Source organism: Danio aesculapii, chromosome 20 (assembly GCF_903798145.1).
Source record: "Danio aesculapii chromosome 20, fDanAes4.1, whole genome shotgun sequence".
Taxonomy (NCBI): Eukaryota; Metazoa; Chordata; class Actinopteri; order Cypriniformes; family Danionidae; genus Danio; species Danio aesculapii.
In genome coordinates, this window is record NC_079454.1 from 18,856,957 (window position 1) to 18,877,833 (window position 20,877).

General features: G+C 34.9%; 1 protein-coding gene across 1 annotated transcript in view; it reads left to right on the forward strand.

Annotated features, from left to right (window-relative positions):
• gnpat (glyceronephosphate O-acyltransferase) overlaps positions 1-20,877 on the forward strand; it is a 43,006-nt gene that overhangs the window by 16,796 nt on the left and 5,333 nt on the right. Inside the window, 8 exon segments of the mRNA XM_056481118.1 lie at positions 856-986; positions 989-1,078; positions 6,966-7,217; positions 7,319-7,398; positions 11,506-11,646; positions 14,402-14,501; positions 15,728-15,821; positions 15,913-15,974. Coding sequence (XP_056337093.1) covers positions 856-986; positions 989-1,078; positions 6,966-7,217; positions 7,319-7,398; positions 11,506-11,646; positions 14,402-14,501; positions 15,728-15,821; positions 15,913-15,974 — 950 coding nt within the window.

Consider the following 20,877-nt stretch of genomic DNA (forward strand, 5'->3'; position numbering starts at 1 on the left):
AAATTCTTGATGGATTGGTACCGGAATTCCAGCGAAAAAGTCATGTGATTTTGTTTTAATGAATCATGTGATGATAAAATTGAAGTGATGGGATGGGTTAATGGACAAACCAGCAGATTGATGACATTGTAAAACATCTGAAATGTTGTTTTGGTCATTCTTTTCTAATATTGACCTTAGATATTTTTACATTTTATTTTTGTATTCCAGACAAACTAAAAGTAATAAGACTTTATATTATAATTGGAAATACTGTGAAAATGGCCTTGCTTGTTAAACATCACTTGGGAAATATTTGAAAAAGAATTTAAAATTTCAGTCTTCAACTGTACATGAAATGTAAAACTTTTTCAGCATTTTGGTAATTGTATACGACTGAAGACTAGATTAGATACTCACATGTTTAATTAATAATTAATAATAGGATATTTAGCTGTATTTCTGATCAAATAAAAATGTTTATGTTTATACATGCACATTCAGTGTTTGTTTTTGTTTAGAATATACTAATATTTACATTTATTCCAGATTTAGTTTTTATACACTTAATTGATCCAAACCTTCAATTGATCCAAACCTGTTGAGTTTCTTTCTTCTGTTAAACACAAAAGAAGATATTTTGAAGAATGCTGGAACCTGTAACTATTGACATCCATAGTATTTTTTTTCTAGTATGTGAAGTCAGTGAAATCCGGTTTTCAACATTTTTCAAAATATCTTCTTCAGTGTTCCTTGCAGCAGAAGAAAGAACCAGTAAACTGAGTAAAATTTACCTTACTTTAATCACTTTGTTTTGCACTTGTTGTACAAAATTAATGTTGAATGTCGCAAATGACTAGTGTTTTTTTTAATCAGGCATATTCCTCAGAAGCCCAACACAGACACTCATGAGTTTCTAACTGACGCTGGGTTTCGTCTGGTGCGAATGCAGGAGGAGAACATGGTTCTGAAGCCCTGGGTTCTTATTGCCACACTGCTGCTTCACACCCTGACGGTCTGGATCTGTCCTCTCTTACTGAACAGACAGACTGGCTCAGACATCTCGCGCTGGCTTTTGGAGCTTTCCTGGACTGGCCTGGTAAGAGATTACTGTCACAACCAAACATAGACTGCTTATGGATAATGACCAGTAAATGAGTTTGAAAGGTAATGGCATATTTGAAAGTGATTCTGTGGTTCTGTCTAAAACTCCTAAACTTTTCACATTTAAGTTCTAAATTCTCCTGCTGAGTTTTTTATTTTATTGTTACCCATTTGATGTAAAAATCACTTTATAAGGGGTTAAACGCAGTTGTGTGGCAGCAGTCTGTGAATATAACCACCTTCTAATGGTACAAATGGATTCATTTTATTTTTATACTCACAATTCATAAAAACAATTTGACATTCTCTCGTTGTCTCATCAGGGGGGGGGGGGAGTGAGCAGTGACGATCTGTCCCTTATTAGCATAGGATGTTAATGTTGTTTTTTGAATCTGCCATTATGCTGACACAGGCATTTGTAGCTCTGCTATCTTTAGAAAAGAGCACAATCTCATTAGAATTTAAAGCGACAGTCACCAAAATGACACATTTGGATCAAATCCTAAAAAGTTCAGATTCAAAGTTATAAATACATATAGATATATATATATATATATATATATATATATATATATATATACATATACATATATATATATATATATATATATATATATATATATATATATATAACTATATATATAGATATATATATATATATATATATATATATATATATATATATATATATACATATACATACATGTATGTATGTATGTATGTATGTATGTATGTGTATGTATGTATGTATGTATGTATGTATGTATGTATGTACGTACGTACGTACGTACGTACGTACGTACGTACGTACGTACGTACATATATATATATATATATATATATTATATATATATACATATATATATATATATACATATATATATATACATATATTTTAGGGTTGGGACGATAACGATGCCATCGTCCATCGCCAATGGCCGACAGACACCACGATGCTGAGCCGGCATCGCAGTCCTCCGCCCTGCCCTCGTTGCAAATCCGCTCGCGAAAAATACACACTTAGGCCCCGTTTACACTAATAGGTCATAGTTTTTAAATGGCATTTTAAAGCAAAAACGATCCACATCCAATCTGGCGTTTCATCTAGCATTTCTGAGTAGCCCTTCTTCCACACTACCGCTGAAAATGCACATCACGTGACCACATACACAGGCACAGGCACAGACACACACATATTGTCATGCACTCGAGACGGCGGGTCCGGGCAGTCAGCGGGTCAGCAGACTGGTTCAATCTTTCGCTTTCACTCTTGTACTTAGTAATTTTAGTGAAAAGAAAACCTCGGATACTGTTGGCTGGTACCTGTTTGTTGTGAACCTTTTTTTACCAAACAAGTTTGTCCACGCCATTATAACGACACCGATCATTCTGCCTATTCACGCCTATTCACAAGTCCCAAGTATATATAATATATATATATATATATATATATATATATATATATATATATATATATATATATATATATATATATATATATAAATATATATATATATATAATATATATATATATATATATATATATATATATATATATATATAAATATATATATATATATATATATATATAATATATATATATATAAATATATAAATATATAAATATACATGTGTGTGGTATATATATATATATATATGTGTATATATATATATGTATATATATATATATATATATATATATATATATATATATATATATATATATATATATATATATATATATATATATATATATATATGTGTATGTATATATATGTATGTATATATATGTGTGTGTATATATATATATATATATATATATATATATATATATATAATATCATGCTTTGTTTGTTTCTGCAAATATTGACAAATGTCTTAATTATACTGTGAAATATTAAATAATTTGTAATTTGATTCTCAAATATGTGGAACAGCATATCGTATATCGTCTTTTAACCAGCTTAATAACAATCAGAGACTAGAGCTGAGAGATCAGAGCTGCTGGATTTACAACATGCTCATTCATAAATTTCTTCCCAAATACATGAAAGTAAATCACTCTGGTTATCTGGAAGGGGAAAATATTCGAAAGTAAAATATTGTAGTAACATAAACACTGTGTATATTGCGTGAGTAAAACACATCATCCAATTATTTTTAAAAACAATTATTATTGCTGTCTCCATAGAGTTAAGCATGTATTTTATAAATCTTATATGTTATACTAGTACTTATGTGTATTTGAATGTCTAAAACCTCAAATAAATGTTTTTTTGCTTGAAAACAATGATAAATTGTGAGTGGTGACAAGCACCGCACATCTCTTTCTATGCCTCAATGCTCAAGCCATCAGATTTGAATTGTAGCAGTTGATTTTGTGTGTTCTGAACGTTCTAATCACACCAGTGTAATTGTATTCATGAATGGGTTAAGGCACGTTCACAACAAGACCAGATGAACACAAGATGAACACCGCTGATATGAAGTTTGAAATCAGTACAATTTTTTTAAAAGGTGACATTTCCATTTTTATGACAATCTGGGGTAAACGTAAGCATAGCTGAATAATAAGAGTTCAGCAGATGAAAATGACATACTGTGATCCTGAAACACTATAGTTTCCTCATTGTCGTGCAAAATACCGGTGAAAAACTGGTGAATTAGAACAAAACAGACACTAAATCACGGCATCATTGATTTGCATGCTTCAGTCTGTGTTTTATTGACCGCAATGTTTCCTATTGAGATTACAACAATGATCATTTCTGTACCCTAATATTAAGTCTATCTAAGCTTCTTTTACATTTTGTAGGATTTTGGGACTCTTTATTTTGAAAATAACAGAGACCGAGAGACTAAAGCCCTCCATGGCACATCTTTACATTGTTCTCTATAAGTTGCTAAGACGCCAAATGCCAGTACACTCCAATATGTTTTACAGTTTATAAACGTTTCTGTTAAAATCGAATGCTTCTTAAAATTTTATTAGAAACTGTGATGCATTTTATTATTCAAAATAATGAGGGAAAAAATATTTTAAAAATATTAAATAACAATCTAAAGGTCTTTTATCTATAAGTTGAATCATTGCTGAATAATCTCACTGACCCCAAACTTTACATATTTTAATATTTAGTTTTATATTTTATTTACATATTTTAATCTCAATAAGTGTTTATTTCTTTATACTAAATACTGTAAAATGTGTTAAAATAAATTAACATGAAATAGCCTAATTAATTAGTCTCGAGAATAAATTCATTAACCTTCCTGAAAGTGCGAGAAATGCCAAGGTTGTAGGTTTGATTCCGGGGGAAAGCATGAACTATTCAAATGAATACCTTCGATACAGTTATGCATAAATCTGCCAAATACATAAATGTGAATACTAACAGCAACAAACAAACACACTGACAACAGTAGAGTTATAATAACATTAAAAAAACTTGCTGAATATTAATCAAGTGTCCTACATACCAGGAAAGAATTTGTATCCTTGGGTAAAAGAAAGATCTCGAAATGTAATATCTAAGCAGCTATAGACGTGTAAAATTGTATCCGATTATAATATATCACGTTCTTCAAATTGTCCCAGTATGACAAAACTGATCATGCATATCTCCAGGATATGCAGAATCTGCTTACATAAAGGAAAAGACGGTCGATGAATTATTCATGCCAGAGAAATCTAATAGCTCAATCTAAGGTCACTTGACCTTAATTTGGCCAATCCTCCATTGTATGATCTCTCTTGATAGAGAAACAATTTTCATGCTTTTATGAAATATGACAGACTAAAACTTTTGTTTTTACTCTTGGAAATTATTTTACTTAACAAATAGTTTTTATGAGAGTTTTTGGATTTTTAGATTAAAGTTTGTTCAAAGAGGCGACACGGTGGCGCAATCACCTCACAGCAAGAAGGTCGCTGCTTCAAGCCTCGGCTGTGTAGTTTCCATGTTCTCCCAGTGTTCGCGTGGGTTTCCTTTGGGTACTCCGGTTTCCCCCACAGTCCAAAGACATGTGCTGTAGGTAAACTGGGTACGCTAAAAAAATTGGCCAAAATGTATATGGCTGAATGAGTGTGTATGGGTGTTTCCCAGTGATGGGTTGCAGCTGGAAGGGCATCCGCTGCATAAAACATGCTGGATAAATTGGTGGTTCATTCCACTGGGGCGACCCCAGATTAATAAAGGAACTAAGCCGAAAAGAAAATGAATGAATGAATGAGTTTGTTCAAAGACACACACTCACCGGCCACTTTATTAAGTACACCTTACTAGTACACTGTTGGACCCCATTTTGCCTTCAGAACTGGCTTAGTCCTTCTTGGCATAGATTTAACAAGGTACTGGAAATATTCCTCAGAGATTTTGGTCCATATTGACATGATAGCATTACACAGTTGCTGCAGATTTGTCGCTTGCACATCCATAATGCGAATCTCCCATACCACACATCCCAAAAGTGCTCTATTGGATTGAGTTCTGGTAACTGTGGAGGCCATTTGAGTACATTGAACTCATTGTCATGTTCAAAAAACCATCTGAGTTGATTCGCGCTTTATGACATGGTGTGTTTCCTTGCTGGATGTAGCCATCTGAAGAGGTACGCTGTGGTCATAAGGGATGGACATGGTCAGCAACAATACTCTGGTAGGCTCTGGCAGAAATTATCCCCCCACACCATTACACCACCCGCCACCACCAACCTGAACCGTTGATACAAGGCAGGATGGATTCATGCTTCATGTTGTTGACCCTACAATCCTAATGTTGCAGCAGAAATCGAGACTCATCAGACCAGGCAACGTAATTCCAATCTTCTATTGTACAATTTTGGTGAGTCTGTGCGAATTGTTGCCTCAGTTTCCTGTTCTTAGCTGACAGAAGTGGCACCCGGTGTGGTCTTCTGCTGTTGTAGCCCATCCACCTCAAAGTTGGACGTGTTGTGCATTCAGAGATGCTCTTCCGCATACCTCGATTGTAACGAGTGGTTATTTGAGTTACTGTTGCCTTTCTATCAGCTCTAACCAGTCTGGCCATTGTCATCTGATCAGTCCTCTGATCTCGGACATCAACAAGGCATTTACGCCCACAGAACTGCTGCTCACTGGATATTTTCTCTTTTCGAACCATTCTCTGTAAAACCCCAGAGATGGTTGTGTGTGAAAAACCCAGTAGATCAGCAGTTTCTGAAATGCTCAGACCAGCCCGTCTGGCACCAACAACCGTGCCACATTCAAAATCACTTAAATCACCTTTCTTCCACATTCTGGTGCTCAGTTTGAACTGCAGCAGATCGTCTTGACCATGTCTACATGCCTAAATGCATTGAGTTTTTGCCATGTGGTTGGCTCATTAGAAATTTCCATTAACGAGGACTTGGGCAGGTGTACCTGTCACAGTGTTCGGTGAGTGTATATTTATAAAAATACATTGCAAAATAAAAAAAATATTGCAATGTTAAATTTAGTCTAATGTCATGCAGCTGTAGTGTACACATATTTTGCATGCCAGTCAACATGTCTATTTTTCAGTCAATTAAATGAAAGAATAAATTATTTAGTAATTCAAAGTGGGGGAAAAATATTTCTCTATTAGTGTTGTTTGGGGCAGAAAAGAAGAAATTGTGTCTCACCTTCTATTTGATTTGTGTTCATAATGTTCTACATGTTCGCTGTTCTTTAGGAGCTCAGGAGCTTGTTCATTTCAAGATCATGATTACTGAATTGATATTTAGAACAAATATGTTTTCTTTAAATTGTTATGATGATAAATCATTTGCCATTTCTGTGGTTCATGTTTAGGGACAAATAACATGGTACATTGATTTTTTTAATTTTTTTGTCATATTTATATTTCTGTCTCTTTCTGCAGATCACGAGTCCTGCACTGAAGTCATCCGCAGTAGTTTGACTCTGCACAGACACCTGTTAAGTGTTCCCGCAGGACACGTTCAGCTGAGCGCCACAGACTCGTCGCAGGTTCAGATGAGCGCAGAAGAAGCCGTGTTTCACAGAGCGGTCGTTGTGCTCTCCTGCGCCTCCTACAGGAACCAGATCCTCCACGTGTTTTTGAGACCTGCTCTGTTAGCCGTCGCCATGCAAAGCACAAACTCCAGTAGAAAAGGTAGGAGATGGTTAGATTTTTGGAAGAGATGGAAGTTTTTGCTAAAGGTTTTCACTTGTTTAACTTTGGATTATTTACAGTCGCGGTGTTGTATCTTCCAGATGACATCTTCAACTGTTTCAGCTTCCTGAGGAACATGTTCTCCAATGAATTTATCCTGTGTCCTGGGGACTCAGTGCAGGTTGGGTTTTGAGATTTACTCTTATTAAATTGAAGCCAGTGTTGGATTGTTGTAGTGTGTAATACCGACGCACACTTGATTAACTATGGCTGAGGCTATCAACTAAGGGCTGTTCACATATCACATCTTTTGAGTGTGCAAGTTCATTATTTCCAATGGAGGCGTGCGGTCTGCACACGCATATTGGGAGTGACACGCTAGCTGCGTGACATGCTTGTGCTTTCCAGGCGCTCATAGTTGAAAGCATCTAAACTTTTCAGAATCCCGCGAGTCACGTGACAAGACCTGACTGATCAGCTTCATACTTTGTATGGAATATAAGTTACACATTTCTACTCTGGTCCAAAAAGAAAAAATAAATACTAAATGAAATACAGAACAATTTTGTAAAATAGTTGATCAAAGTGCCTTTCAGACAGGTTCAGCAGCCTTGAACTACATTTGTTCTTTAAAGGGAAATATTAGATTTACATTAGACAAATAAATTTTATTTATTTATTTATTTATTTATTTATTGTTCTGTTATTTATTTTCAGTGTAAAATTATTACTTATGTTTAAATGTCAAAAAAGCTTTTCACTTATTTTTAAGTTCAAAGAGAAATGGACTATTGTTCGTTTTGTATTATTATTTTGTGCTGTATTATTTGGTTACTGAGCAGCAATAAATAACACTTTAAAATGTAAGTTTTCATGTGATTTACTAAACGAAGTGGTGTTTTGAAATGAATAAATGTCTCAAGAGGAGACTTTTCTGCGTTATCATGGAATTTTAAAAGGTCTATTCCAGATATTGAAAGTTAGTTTTTTTTTTGTTGTCCAAGTCATGCAATATCTGGGATTTTTAGGGGGGCATTTTAAATTGACCCTTCGCTTAGCCCCGTACTCCTTAGTAACTGTTGCTACGCCTGTCAAGCTTTTGTGCCTGGCACGTCTATTACATATGTGTAAAGGCCCAACTATTTTCCTATGACGGAACTAACAGCATGGGTGAAGGTTAAATGCATGTAAGCCTTTTAGCACATGTGAAAAGAAATATTTTTATTCATTAAGATTTATTTTAATTTGTTTCCAACTCCGAATTTTAATCTGACTCCAATTTATAATAATTTTAGATTTATCTAATTCAAGCTGATTACCTTATAGGTTGTGATTCGGTCTAATTTAGATTGATTAACCTAATAAATCCTTATTCTCAAGTAATGGTTCATCATTTACCCGAAGTCGCTTAGAGTCAGTATGCTGGCCAGTTACATCTGCTCACGGACACAACCTCGCCAGTTCCGATTCTTAGCCGATAAGCTAATTTCCTTTAAATAATAATAGGCCGCCCCATGCTTGCACATATTTAAGAAAAGTTTAATTTAGCTTAGTCAAAGAATATAACTGAAAGCTACTTCCTTTAAGCAATAATTGGCCGCCCCATGCTTGCTCATATTTAAAGGAAGTTGTATTTAGCCCCCTAATTTATATTATACTAAGTCAGTGATTGTCAGAAATCATCAGGTCTCTAATGCTGTGCCCATGCTCCATCCATTGATCCTGAATGTATGACAAATCCTGGTCGTAGGCTGCGGAAACATCAGCCTAAACAATCTACTAGATTTAAATGATTTCAGGAGATATTAAAGTTAAACAAGAATTTTACATTTATTTGTCAGGCAAAGATTTTCCATTCCAATTCACATAACTAAACAAAATAGCCAATCAAGATTGTACAACATCAATTATTCGAAGATACATTTAAGTTAGAGATTAATACCTGACCGTGTAGAAATACATTGCAGCATATAAGTCCTGATGCAGAGCTCAGAGACTCACAAACTGCAATGGGGTATCCTGCCTACAGAATCCCACAGACACTTCTGCACCCTTTGCCTAAATACTCAAATCGTCATAAATTCAAGACAATAAAAGCTTCACCAAGACACTTGCCTGGTCATGAGTTGATGTAAAGACCATTTGCCCTGGAGTGGAGCATCTGGCAAAGATCTTATCAAAGTCAAAACCCAAATTAACTGATATACGGGAGATTGTAAAATACTACAGTGAAATTAAGACCACTTTACCAATCACACAGAGAGATTTAAAATGACACCAAACATGAATATAAAGCCACAAGATACACCATATTAAAAACTTAAACATTCTGTGTGGAATGTGAGTGAGCTGCTCTGGTGGAGAAGGTAAAGTCCAGGGCAAAGAGGGGGGCTCAGGCTGCATGATCGAGACAACCCGAACAACTGGTTTTCTAGCTGATCTTCTTCTCAGATTAGAAAGTTATTGTTTTAGTGCTTGACCATTTGGTGGTCCTGTCTCGTGTGGAGCTCCTTAACCGTTTCAGGGTTTAATATTATAGAGAGATATAGCCATCCTTACAAATATGTATGCGGCGCTATCAGACATTACCAGCGATATAATTAGTCATTTTTGTCGAACAGGTGAGATATTTCAGAAAGCCAGACAAAAAAAGGACTGCGGTATGCATTACAGGGGTATATTCACGACATAAAACGTAGCAGATTACAAAATAATTTAATCAAAATTGAAGCTAAAGCCTAGCCGCTTCATACGCTGACTATTCAACAGCTTAACGTTGAACAGCAGGAGAGGTGAAATTTAAAAATAATCCAATAATAACAAATTTAACCGTGATTTCTCTTTCTTTAGCCAAAAAGCCTGATAGACTAATTGTAGTGCAATGAAATATAGCGTTACTAACCGATGAAATATAGCGTTACTACCAGAAAGGGGAAATTGATGTATTTTTGCCGAATATTAGCATCATTGACCCATAACAATGTACAGGACCTATAACTGTCAGAATGTTTGTGTGCTTTTTATACCGTTTCTATTCTAATTTGCAGTTAAGTGGAAAAATAAATAAATTGAAATGTAAATCAAAGTATAAATAGCATAAGTGAACAATAGATTTTCCCTACTAGCAAATATTAGTTCGACAGCAAATATAAAAGCAGACACTAGCCCAGTATAACGCCGTCACCAATGACTAAATCTCCAAAAGACCGACGAAATAATTGGTGAATTGTAGCTCTGACATGGACATGAGGGTTATAAATGACTGAAAAAACAGCTGCGGGTGAAGTATATTGATCGCAAGTGCTCAGATTGTGATCATATCTCTGTTTTTTTATATTTAATCCAAACTTTTAGGATACCGGGTATCAGATTTGCACAATCCATATGCACAACGCTTTGGCTTGTTTCCCTTGCTCGAAAGCTTGACATACCGCCTGCGCGTAGTTACAGTTGCTAAGCCACGATTGGTGTGTGGCAGTTTTCGGGTGTGGCTTAGCGAAGGGTCAATTTAAATTTCCATTTATCAAAATATAACTTTATTTATACTGCTTTATGTTTTTTGCACATTGTTATGGTTAAGCTTCAGTGCCATTTTATTTTCTTTCCTGCTTGTAAGAGACATTATTTTAAAGGGGCCCTATTATGCTCTTTTTTTGTAACAAGATATAAAATAACTGTCTCATGTCCCTAAGAGTGTGTATGTAAAATTTCAGCTCAAAATACCACACAAATAACTTTTTATACCTTTTTAAAACTGCCCCTTTTAGACCTTGATCCAAATTGTGTTGTTTTGGTGACTGTCGCTTTAAATTCAAATGAGACTGTGCTCCCAGCTCTCTTTCCAAATGAGCGTGGAGCTATGCACAGATTGAAAACTCTAATGGCGGATGTTTGCTTCTCACTCAGGGCTGTCTGTGCTAATGAAAGATAGATTGGGTGGAGCTTTCCTCCTCCCATGACACATACGAAGAGAAAATGTGAATCAAAGTGTTTCTACAGACTGTTTTTATGAAGTGGGATTATAAAAAATAGAATGAATAAATTTTTATCATTAGAGGCTGGTTATATTCACACACTATTGCAACACAATTGTGTTTAAACCCCTTATGAAAGTGATTTTTGCATAATAGGTCTTTTTAAACCAAATTTATCTGATTATCAGTTTTGATGGTTGTAACAGAAAGTAACTAACGTAATAAAATTATGAGTAATAAGTCTGCTTTGTGTAAAAAAGTCCTGCATGTGTTATTTCTATGACATATAAATGCATGTATGTGTGTTTTTGTAGGACTTTGAAGAAGCCTGTTATTTGCTGATGAAGCGTGGGGTGTTGCAGGTATTAGAGCATGAAATTGTGATGTCAGCGAATGGTCACAGCACCCTCGCTTTCCTGTGCACCGTTCTGGACCCCTTCCTTCAAGGATACCAGGTGACACATTAACATGTAACATCAAAATAGAACATTTATAGTGTAAAATATTTTACACAACCTCATTAGTCAGGACATGCAGACGAGATAAGTGTGGCTTTTGACAGAGAATACAAATATGGTCATACATTTGCAAAAGCATTTAAAAATTTTAAAACTGGTTTGTGATATATCAGGAATATATCAGTAAATAATAATTTAGAAAATGATTATAGTTGGGTTAGGTGGCTTGTTTGAGGTAAGTTGGGGCAAGTTATATTTTGAATTCAGCTAAGTGTATTGCTTATATTTCATACATACACATATTTTAAATCTTTAAAACATTGTTCAATTTAAAAAGCCATTTTTTAATGTCGTCCACCATCATTTTGTGTGTCATTTTTAAGGATCGGTTCATGTAGCATTTAGGGATCAGTACTGTTTTCATATTTGATGACCAACCCTCATTGCAAGTTTATGTAATGATGTAAAAAAATGTACTCACTGTGACAAACTTTGTGCAATGTTAGTTAGTGGTGTAACGGATCACAAATCTCACGGTTTGAATCACAATGCGGTTTTTGAGTCATGGATCGGACCATTTTTCGGATCAGCAAACAAGGGAGGAGACAAAGTCATTTGCTTTCCATTTATTAAAAAAATAGTACTGAAAGACACTTTTGGTGTTAACAAACAGAATTTATAAACCTGTAATTTTAATAAAAATAAAAATCTAGAAACAACTAGCTGAAAAAAAGGAAAATTTTCAGTATGAAAAATTATCTTTGCTACTGTTGCTGATAATGCTAAATATTATAGGTGGGCATAGATACATTTTTTAAATCTAGATTAATCTCGGATTTAATTACCATCATGTAGGACTTTTCAACTTATTTTCCAACAAGATCCACACACGCGGCTGTCAGTAAAGCACCGCACACACACACTCACATCTCGAAATGCGGAAGTTTTTTATTTCCATTTGGCGTGCGTTATTAAATTCCATAACACTCTCACCAGGACTGCTTATTTGCATCAATAAGTTTGTCACGGGGGCATAAATGAATGAAATGTCTTTTATGAGTGAAAGTGAAACTGTAGTCACCCAAAATTACAGAAAAACTCTTACATGAAAGCACTTCACGCAAACACCTTAATTATATTATTGTCTATTAAGGCAAATAACTAGACTACAGATTCCCATGTAAAAGAAGTCAGTAGTGTCTTCGAAGTAAGTGAAAGATCTAGAAGGACATCCTGCTCATTTGATTCAGAAGGGCACTTTTTTGGCAGACGGCTCAACGGTCAGGTATACATCCGCGCTAAATTATCAAGGTGAAAGTCATCATAGCTTGCAAAGAATAGACCCAGCTCCCAACCCAACTTTGAGAATAGATTAACAGCAATATTTTTTAATCACGCGATAAGAGTCTCGCGTTAGCGGAGCACGTTAACGCCAATAACGGCCCACCACTATTAAATATAGAAATCTGACATCTTGTACACTATATCAAATTTATTTTTAATTAATTATTCAACAATTCACACATAAAACTTTATGTTTGATTATAAGTGGATCATTTTGGAAAACCTATTCAGTGACATAATTTTGATGGTTGTTTGTCGCCACCCATTGGTTACACAATGTAATGTAAACACAATGTACACAATGTAATTGCTACAACATTCACCAGCGTCAAGTTCCATTAAACAGTGATTTTAATCTTTACCATAAACATCAGTGTTTACATCCAAACTATAAACTGTTCTCCCAGTACTTCTGTGTTATTTAATTGTTTGTAACTAACTGAAAAAGTGTAAAAGCTGAATCTCTCTCAATCAAAAGAATATTTGAATGCAGCACTTACGAGGATTAATAAACATATGTAAAGTCTGTGGGGGACCCCTGATGAATAAAGGGACTAAGCTGAAGGTAAATGAATGAATGAATTACTCACACTAATGTTTCAATTCCCTGTAATATATCCAAGACACAGCCAAGTGCGACTCATGACTGTGCGCTCTATACTGACACTGAGGAAAAGACATTGTTTATATACAGTTGAAGTCAGAATTATTAGCCCCCTTTGAACTTGTTTTTCTTTTTTAAATATTTCCCAAATGATGTTTAACATACAATTCTGAATTCAACTGTAACTACTTATGTATTTTCTTCATTATTTTCTAAGAAAATACATAAGTTTGTTACACTTGAAGAAAATCTTTATTTAATGTCTTAAACATCAATAGCAGGGAGCAAACTTTTTAGAAGGCAATACTTCTTTGAGCCTTGGAAAACAACAACATAACATTATAAGTTTCCCTGAATTATTCTTGGACAAAGACTGCTCCCCTCACCATTAGCCAATCACTATGTGCATAGTTAGTAAGCATGCTGACATCATCCATAGCAATGAGTTTAAACCTGCCCTCACTCTTAGCTCAAGACTTCTCTTATTCCTTAGTAGTAAACAATTGTCTCAGCAGCTTTTCAAATAGGTTTTAAGAGAAAACTCTAAGCTATGTTTTGTGAATACAGACCCTGATTTGTTCAGCTTCTGGGAAGGCATTACCTGTTTTTTTCCTTACACGGTGAAAAAAAATAATAAAAAGAGGATTTGGCTTGCAGGATGCAAAATGAATAACTCGAGTATGTAGGAATAGTTAAACAGTCATATCTGTATAGTTAGGCTTGTCTCCTAAAGGGTTTTCTCAATCTGTTTTCTTCTAGAAAACAACTATTGGAGGTCATACTGATTTTGTGTTGTTTGCGTAGGTGGTTTGCCGATATCTATGTGAGGAGACTAATGACAACCTGACAGAAAAGGAGTTTATTCCCGGCGTGAGGGACTTTGCTCTGAAACTCATATTAGAAGGTAACACAGGTTCACAATGGTTTAACTGTGAAAGTTTCATCTGTTTACAAACCAGGTCCTGTTTGCTCACTAACATCAATCTCCAACAATTTGATTTCGTACATCCTTTGCTGTGTCTTCTTATAAATAGATTTCCTAGAGGTCTTTCTGTTGTCTAAAGCCTTATTCGGACAGCAGTTGTTTCTCATGGGACATCTGTAAAACCAAATTTTCCATAGCTCTTCAGTGATTTAACTTATGCTTTCAGATGAAGATAAGATAGATAAAGATTTCAGTGGCCAAAAACAACTTTTGGATTGATCTTCTTTATAAACTCTAAGTGGATTCAGACAGCAATTAAATTACCACACAACCTCAGTGTTTATCCAAAAAAAGGAGCTAATTTTGCCTGTAATATTTACACGGATTGTGAAAGGAAAAAAACACCAACATTTTGGATTTGTATGGCTAAAAACTCACCAAACTACCCCCTGTAAATGGTGAAAATCCCTTGCGTACTACTGAGAAACAATAACCGCCAGAATAGGGTTCAAGACCCACAAAAAGATGACACTAGCTATGTTTCCATCCAAAAATGCGAATGAACTTTATGCACAAAAACTGGATTATCTTATGAAAGACGCGAATAAAGCTGCGTTTCCATCCAACGAGTCAAAGCAAACAAAATCGTCACTTTCTGATTAACTGGCGCCAAATATCAACAGTAAAAACTGAATTTACTGCGGTAGGAGAAGCTGCGTCAATCTTTTCTTCATCTAATAAATGATTTGCGCCTCAGAAGGCAATTCTGACACGCAGTGAACGCGCGGTGGCGTTTGAAGGTGTCAGACACGAAGCACAGACGCTCTTGATTCTGGAGGTCATTAATAATATAATAACACTAATACTTAAAAGGTAAGGCGTTTTAGAATGACCAAAACAAAAGTTCAGATGCTTTACAATGTGCTCAGCCTGCTGGTTTGTCCATTTACGCACATTTTCATCATCACATGATCTCTTATAACAAAATCACATGAACTTTTTAATGCTTATACTGAAATTTGTGTGGTAAAATTGTTTCCATTGTAGTTTATGTGCATCTTTTCTTATCGAATAAAAAGTTTATCCTACTCAGTAATGCTGATTTCTCTCTCTCTCTCTGTGTGCGTGTGTGCGCGTGTGTGTGCGTGCGTGTGTGTGTGTGTGTGTGTGTGTGCGTGCGTGCGTGCGTGTCTTGATGGCATCAGGTCGTCTGATGTGTTATGAGGTTTTATCCTCGGACCTGCAGAAGAATGTTCTAGCAGCGCTATTGAGACTCAACGCTGTGAGGAAGCTCAAAGTGTACGTCCAAATACCTGTAGTTTCTATTTCATTAAACATATGATGTTTATTAATTACATGTGGTTTAATTGGTGCTCCCTCTCTGTCACAGAGGAGATCTGGTGACGCTGAAGGTGAACAAGATTGCGGTGAACTCATTGGAGGACACTCTGGGTAAGAGTTGTGTCATGTCTTGTCAAAATAGTTTGTGTTCTAGAATAGAAATATGATAGACTATTCAGTCTGCAGTATATACCAAGGTTTTTCAACCTTTTATGACACATGCCGCTCGCGCCTACCCCCTCTCCCTCCCGCGAGCTAAAATTATATTGCATGTGCAAGCATCATTCACATATTACTTGCTGTGTTTAAAGTGCATAGCATTAATTACATTGAAACATGAATATACAGCTTACCTGATTCAGTGTGATGGCTGAACCTGTATCTTTGTGGACAATATGCTAATCCATGTTTGGATTCCTGACATGACTAACCTTAAATCATCTTCCACTGTCAATAAGCGTGATTCATAGCATACTTGCTTTTGATGTACGTACACACAGAAATTGCTGCTTTGCAAAGTCAAGTTCGCAGAGCCCTGATAGTGTGGTTTAGTCGAACATTGAGTACGTTTACATGGGCAACAATACTTTAATACGATTAAGACAATACTTTGATTAAGAGTCTACCATGTAAACAGCAATTTTTAATTAATTTAAACGCATTAAGTTTATAACTGAACTAAACAGAAATGGAATTAAGACGTGGAGTATGCATATTTTTATTAAAAGACTGCAGACACGCACACACACCCCGTGAAATGTGTAGTGTTTTTCTTTCCATTCAGTGTGTGGTATTACATTCCATTAAAACAACACCCTTCCACCAGTCTTTACTCCATACTCGCGTCAAATACCCCAGTTTGTCACAGGGGCATGAATTAAATGTTCCTGAGTAAACGTGAAACTGCCGAACTGCTGTTTAGGTTGAAAAATAAAGATGAAACACCCAAAATTACACAAGACTCTGCAGGAAACGTGGATAGCCTGATGATGCAACATTCAAAAAGCACTTCACGTAAAAACCTTAATTATAACCTTGTCTTATTCAGATAAGGGCAAATAACTAGATTACTGATGTAATCCGTGTAAACATAGTCAGTAGTGTCTTCAAAGTAAGTGAAAGATTCAGAAGGGCATCCTGCTGATTTGATTCAGAAGGGCACTTTTTTGTCAGACGACTCACATGTTTTACTTTCATTCACCATCATTAATTTTAAAAAGCACCTGGTCCATTTTTTTTGTATATATTTTACTCTAATCCATTAACTGTACTGGTGACCGATTTGCTGTGGAACTTACGTTAATCAGATTCACTCCAGTAAAACGCATAAAAACTGTCATTATAATTTACTAGAGTGCATGCCTCAAATTCTCGCACCCAGGTTGAAAACCTCTGGTATATACCACGTATACGGTAAGAAATATGTGGTTATATGCACATGAAATACTGCAGCTTACCCTGTGAAAACATATTGCATCCCACAATTCAGTATGATCGACATGTATGTGATAAATGCATGGAAGGTAAAACCATGGGAAAAGGGATATAAATTAGGTTGTGATTTGTAAAATCAATCATTTGGTTTTGGTATTTGGGTTGACTTTGTTTGTACCAAATAAAGAAAATAAAAACAAAAGCAAACTTTGATGACAAAGCTAAAAGCAAAACTGTAGCAACAAAATTAATCATTAAATAAACAACTAAATTTAAACATGACAAAGTCACATAACAAAAGTCACATAACATAATGACTAACATTTTAATTAATATGACAACTGGAAAAAAAAATCTTATAATATTTACTGTGAATGCTAACATAACAGCTGCATACTATTTTAAAATAATGCATATGAGGATGATATAATAATATTATGAATAATAATAATAATGCGACGCGGTGGTGCAGTAGGTAGTGCTGTCACCTCACAGCAAGAAGGTCGCTGGTTCGGGCCTCGGCTTGGTCAGTTGCCGTTTCTGTGTGGAGTTTGCATGTTCTCCCTGTGTTCACGTGGGTTTCCTCCGGGTGCTCCGGTTTCCCCCACAGTCCAAAGACATGCAGTACAGGTGAATTGGGTAGGCTAAATTGTCCGTAGTGTATGAGTGTGAATGAGTGTGTATGGATGTTTCCCAGAGATGGGTTGCAGCTGCAAGGGCATCTGCTGCGTAAAACGTGCTGGATAAGTTGGCGGTTCATTCGAGTAGAGTGAAGCTGCAGGCCCGGAGACCCAACTGCACACTCAGACCTGCACGCACAGACCTGCGCTTCCAGACCGTTTTCTCAGACAGTGCCACCTGCTGTTGGTTTAGGTGAAGCAGCAGGTACAGAGACCTAACTGCACGCTCAGACAAGCACTTTCTAGCAAGTAGCAACATCAGACACGCCAGTAAGGTTATTGATTATTAAAGCGATTCCTGAAAATTACCAGGTTTTATGGCATAAATCAATGTGGTGTAAAATATTACACTAACAAACAATTGTTTCTGTGTTTGATTTGATCAAAATTTGTCAAAAGAGCATTATTTTATGATATTTACAGCTTGCTCTTATTTTCGGTGTTATTGTACCATTCTGGGACAATTTTCTAGCAATGTTTTCTGGAAAAATAAATAAAACGTTAAAGTAAAAATGTTAAAATAAAATGTATAATATATAACGTAATTATTATATGAAAGATATTTTAGTGTAGGTCTACAGTACATATTACTGTATTATCAATCTGAAAGTGCTACCAAAGACAATAACAGTAAAACAATAACAGTTTATCAATTATTAACAAGTTCTGTAATAATTACAAATAGTTTTTTGGAAATCAAAATATCAGTTAATTTGCATAGAATTTACAATATGAGCTCTCTTAGGTTAAAGCAATAATAATTTGCTTGTGGCTTGTGTATTTTTTCCCAGATAGATATTACAATTCAAAAAGGGTGGTCTCTGCCAACACTAACACAGTGCACCAAAGGCTGCAAATACTTTGAATTTTTTGCTCGAGAAATGAAAAATCTCCCCAACAAAAATGTAAAGCATTTATTTTATTTGATGTTATTTTCGACGTAAAAACATTATCATTAATCCAATTATTATTTTTCACCTTTTTTTTCTGCATTTTTTACACCTTGATGATTTGTAGGACCTCATGGTAAAGTACACAAAAATAAAGTTTGTTGTGAGAAAATTACCCAGAGTACTATAATTTATTGTATGTGAATAAATGTATTGTATATTAAGATAAAATTCATTCCCTCAACTCAATACGAAACAGTGATAAATAATAAAAAAAAAACAATAAATGTCTGAAAATATTGAAGTAACTGAACAATATCTATTTACAAATACAATTAATAAAAACACAACAGAATTAATGCATTAATCAAAATCTAGTACGTTTAATATTTTATTTAATAATGTATTCAATCATAGCATAATATTTTATAGTAAAAAAATAGTTTAAGTTACAATTTAAAAGCAGCTGTATTCAGGTTAGTCTATATTTCAAACAGCAGGTGGCACTGTTAAGGTTTGGAAGTGCAGGTCAAGCCGTCTGAGCGTGCAGGTCTGAGCGTGTGGTTCATAATGTTGGTTCATTCCGCTGTGGCAACCCCGGATTAATAAAGGGACTAAACCGAAAAGAAAATGAATGAATGAAAAATAATAATAATAATAAGTAAAATAATAGTTAATACTTAATGTAAACTGAAGTCGACTAGTCTTCCTTTTTCAAATAATTTTAATTCTGTATATATGTATACAGGGCTTGACATTAACTTTTTTAATAACCAGCTACTGTGGCTAGTAGATTTCCAACATTACTAGCCACTCACCATTTTCACTAGCCACATTTTTGTTGTTAAGAAAAAATATTTTATATGCATAAATTTGACTTTTTGACATGCTAAAATTACTTGATTTAGACTTTGTGTTATGTCTTCGTTCATTTAACTTTTTTTGTGTATGAACTTAATGTGCATGAGAAAATGGGTTGTGGTTTCATAGTGTCGCATTGCAATTTATTTTTATTTCACAAGTCTTTTCAGGGCTCAACACTAAGGATTTAGCAAATTTATTTCTGACCACACCAAAAATAAATATATAATTATATCTTAGCCACAAATGATAAATAACATGTCAAAACATGCCAAATATAGCTGTATACATGCACTTTTTATTCAACAAAACCTTTCTTAAAAAACAATTACATTTAAAAAATATTGCCACATATTTAAAACTATGCACAGTAGCCTAGTCTGTTCAGGCTAAAGGTCTCTCAGATCACTAGTTAACTACACATACATGGGATGTTAATCTCCTATTAAAGCAATGTTATTTTAAAAATGATAATTAAATCATATTAACAAAAATAACCCTAAGGAAAAGTAAGCAGGTGAAAAACATACCGTTTGTGACAATGGAAAGATGATCACACGGGTAACATTAGGCCCATAATCTGTTGTGTTCAAAGAATAGTTAAAAAAAACGGCAACCGCTGCTGCTTACAAAAAGACATATTTTAAAAATATCCGGAGCTTTTGGAAGCAGCAGGACTGTGGGTGAATCAGCATCACTTTTTATCCAGTCTATTTTAAAGAGAACCGATCACAGCAGTTGCGTTTCCAGACACGGTTGCTTCGTGCCAGGAAACCAGAGCGCGCATACTTTTTAAGCAGTCGCACGCATCACATCACCTGTGCGCGTGAGTGATCATCCTCTCCGCCACGTTCCTCATCCTCCTATTCACCTGATCTATTTAATCTAATAACTGATTTATTTTTATCTTTGCCATGATGACAGTAAATAATATTTGACTAGATATTTTTTAAGATACTAGTATTCAGCTTAAAGAGGTTAATTAGGTTAACTAGGCATGTTAGGGTAATTAGGCAAGATATAATGATAATTTGTTCAGCAAAATATCGAAACAATATATTGCTTAAAGGGGTTAATAATTTTGACCTTAAAATGTTTTTTTAAAAATTAAAAACTGCTTTTATTCTAGCCAAAATAAAACAAATAAGA